The following is a 3106-nucleotide window of genomic DNA, read 5'->3' as shown; positions in this document are numbered from 1 at the left end:
TTGAAAGCAAGTCTAAGAAGTGTTAGATCAGTTCTATGTGCGCTATTTCTATGCCTCCCGTTCTTAAATTTCCAATTGGCTCATTCATCCCTCCCTCCTCTCCCTGTAACTATTCTCCAGGTCATTGCTGTAAATGAGAACCTGTTCTCAGTAACTTTACATTGTAAAATAAGGGTACAAAAAAATAATGAAATAAAATAAAACATTTCGTTGTTGACATAAACAGACATTAGGCAAACTATTAGAATGCAACATTTTTTTTTTTTTTGCGTAAAATGAAATTAAGCAAACTATTAGAATTTGACCAGGAAATCGCTGAGCGATTTCTGTTTAGTGCATCTTTAACTAATGGTAGACCTACAGTTGGAGTCTACGGATTATATTTGTATCGCCCATACTGGCATTCAGAGAAGCCCCGCCATCATTGAGCGAAAACAACAAAACATGTCACTCAAACGTCAGCTTGATTTTAATAGGCTTAGTACTTTTAGAGCCCGCCTATTCCCCGCCCCTCTCATTTTAAGCTACATGGTCTGAAAATAATACCCCGAGAACAAGGCTTGACTTTAAACAGTTGCGCGGACACGTCGCTTTCACAGGATTTGCGGAGATCACATTGAGGGACAATCTATACTGAATATTGCTACTTGGGATTCTGGAGCAAAATGAGACGAAATCACAATTACAGCTGTTCATCTGATAGCGAACTTGATGACAATATAGAAGTGGAGAAGGACAGTGGTGACGAAAATGTGTATGTTGAAAATTCAGTTATGAAGAATAGGAAATATTTTTTTAAATGAGAAAATTTATTTATTTGTCATTCTGATATAAGCCTAATGTGTATTTTTTTTTTGTGGTAGGCTAATCTAAATCACGCATCTCTACACAGTGTATCTCTCTTGAAAAAAAGGCTATGCGTGACAGAAGCCTATCGTCACCAATATTTTATTGAAACTGAATGAAAATTACTTTGATTATTTCAGAAACCTTGACTCTCCGCATGACTTGATGTCACCCCTGAAAACCACTCAAACTCAAGCCAGAAAACGACGCAGAGGAGTGAGTATTACATTTCTCTTGCATAATTATACACCTTATATTGTCATTATTAAGGTTCACCATCACCTTGATATGCTGTCGGAGACGCAAACATCTAATTACACCTCGCTCTCATCCACAGATTATTGAGAAACGGCGACGTGACCGAATCAACAACAGCCTGACTGATCTCAGAAGACTTGTGCCAAGTGCGTTTGAGAAGCAGGTAGGCTACAGTACAATTGTATATACCATACAGACCTATTGGATTCAGAGTATATTAATCTCAATAGTCAACTTCCGCCTTTTCTACATCTGTTGGTTAGGACTGTTATTTTACAAGTAACACAATCTAATCGAATGTTTGCCTTTTGTCACAGGGATCATCAAAATTGGAAAAAGCTGAAATTTTGCAGATTACTGTAGATCATTTGAAGATGATACATGCTGCCAGCGGACAAGGTGAGTCAATACCAAAACAATACAAAGATTTGATTTATGATGACAGCCTGTAAAAAACATGTTGTGATAGGGAAACTTCTAGAAAAACTTCTGCATATTTGTCGGGAACTAGGCATATCCTCCAAGCTCCAACACAGAATTAGAACCAAGTGCCTCCATGTCCTTTAGTTCCCCTAGTTGTGTAGTGCTCTGTATACTCATGTGTTGTAGTTCCTGTTCCTGACCCTCTGCCTCCCTCTCCTGGTAGGGTGTTTTGAAGCCCACGCCCTGGCCAAGGACTACCGCAGCCTGGGCTTCAGGGAGTGTCTGTCAGAGACGGCCCGCTACCTAAGCATCATGGAGGGCTGGAACAGTGTCGACCCACTCCGGGTACGCCTGGTCTCTCACCTCAACAACTACGCCTCTCAGAGAGACATCCACACTGGATTGACTGGACACCCTGGACAACTAGCCTGGGGCTCCGCTTTGAGGACACCCTCCGCCCACCTGCCACACCTCCTCTTACCACTCCCCCAGGGACGGACACTAGCCCCCCACAGTACCAGCAGCCCACCCTCTTCCTCCTCCATGTCATCCCCCTGTTCAACTGATACCTCAGTGACCTCCAGACTCAGCGTGACGGCCCCCTCAGAGGCACTCAGGGTGCCCCCCAATGACAATCTACCCCTGGGGCTGGCCCTGTCAGTCTCAGCCTCCAAGCTCTCCCAACCACCACCCCTCCTCTCCTCCCTGTCTGCCTTCTCCTTCACTACTTTTCCCCTAGTGTCCCCGGCAGCCCTCAATTCAGCAGGCTCCTCCACAGCCCTGAGAAATCAGCCTTACAGGCCCTGGGGGACTGAGATCGGGGCCTTCTGAACTCTTGTGATCATCAGGACCGGAAGGCAACAACTTAGATCCCCGCCAACCTGCCTCCCCCCAATCTGCCTCCCGCCAACCTGCCTCCCGCCAACCTGCCTCCCGCCAACCTGCCTCCCTCCAACCTGCCTCCCTCCAACCTGCCTCCCACTCCAACCTGCCTCCCGCTCCAACCTGCCTCCCTCCAACCTGCCTCCTGCCAACACTCCACAAACCCAGCAGGAGTACCTGGCTGTCTCATCTGTTTTCCCCTCTGGCAATGAGGGGGATGGGGTAGGCTAATGCCACCTCTCTTGGTCAGTACTGCTGTATAAAGGAACATAGATAACATAGTGTTCTATCCTATATGTTTTTATCATGAATAATTCATGTTAAATGCTGTTGTGAGCCCAGATATGGCCTCCAAGGTAGGAAAGGACTGACTATTGTTTCATGACCACAAAACTGATTTCATTTGGTTTATTATCAGAGTGCACTAAGAGAAGGATTTTGGGGTTATTTGTAGGTCAAATATAATATTGTAAAAATAGAACTCCTGCAGCTTTGAAAGGGAACAAATACACCTACAATGTATCATAAATAGAGTTACACATGACCTGGATCTGCTAATACTTTAGTTATGGCTATATGGGATTGTCGAACATGTTTTATATAGAAAGCAACTTTGAAAAAAACGTAGTTTTGTAATATTTTTGTACCAATAAACTGAGTTAAGGAGATGTGTGTTTTTAAAATCAATGCTCAGGAT

General features: G+C 44.2%; 1 protein-coding gene across 1 annotated transcript; it reads left to right on the top strand.

Moving 5' to 3' along the window:
- Nucleotides 1-627: 627 nt before the first annotated feature.
- Nucleotides 628-2406, top strand: LOC139404960 (hairy/enhancer-of-split related with YRPW motif protein 1-like). Its single transcript, XM_071147513.1, has 5 exons — nt 628-754; nt 987-1062; nt 1184-1267; nt 1422-1503; nt 1751-2406. The coding sequence occupies exons 1-5, from the start codon at nt 666-668 to the stop codon at nt 2356-2358; spliced, it is 939 nt and encodes a 312-aa protein (XP_071003614.1). The 5' UTR covers nt 628-665; the 3' UTR covers nt 2359-2406.
- The last annotated feature ends 700 nt before the right edge of the window (nt 2407-3106 follow it).

The sequence above is a fragment of the Oncorhynchus clarkii genome, unplaced genomic scaffold (assembly GCF_045791955.1).
Source record: "Oncorhynchus clarkii lewisi isolate Uvic-CL-2024 unplaced genomic scaffold, UVic_Ocla_1.0 unplaced_contig_10374_pilon_pilon, whole genome shotgun sequence".
Taxonomy (NCBI): Eukaryota; Metazoa; Chordata; class Actinopteri; order Salmoniformes; family Salmonidae; genus Oncorhynchus; species Oncorhynchus clarkii.
This window is presented reverse-complemented; position numbering and strand designations above follow the sequence as displayed.

What these genes read in the sequence shown, in the direction of transcription:
- LOC139404960 (XM_071147513.1), top strand. Translation starts at nt 666, where the DNA reads ATGAGACGAAATCACAATTACAGCTGTTCATCTGATAGCGAACTTGAT. An exon ending in GACAGTGGTGACGAAAATGT is followed by an intron (nt 755 to 986) that starts GTATGTTGAAAA and finishes TGATTATTTCAG; the next exon opens with AAACCTTGACTCTCCGCATG. An exon ending in CAAGTGCGTTTGAGAAGCAG is followed by an intron (nt 1,268 to 1,421) that starts GTAGGCTACAGT and finishes CTTTTGTCACAG; the next exon opens with GGATCATCAAAATTGGAAAA.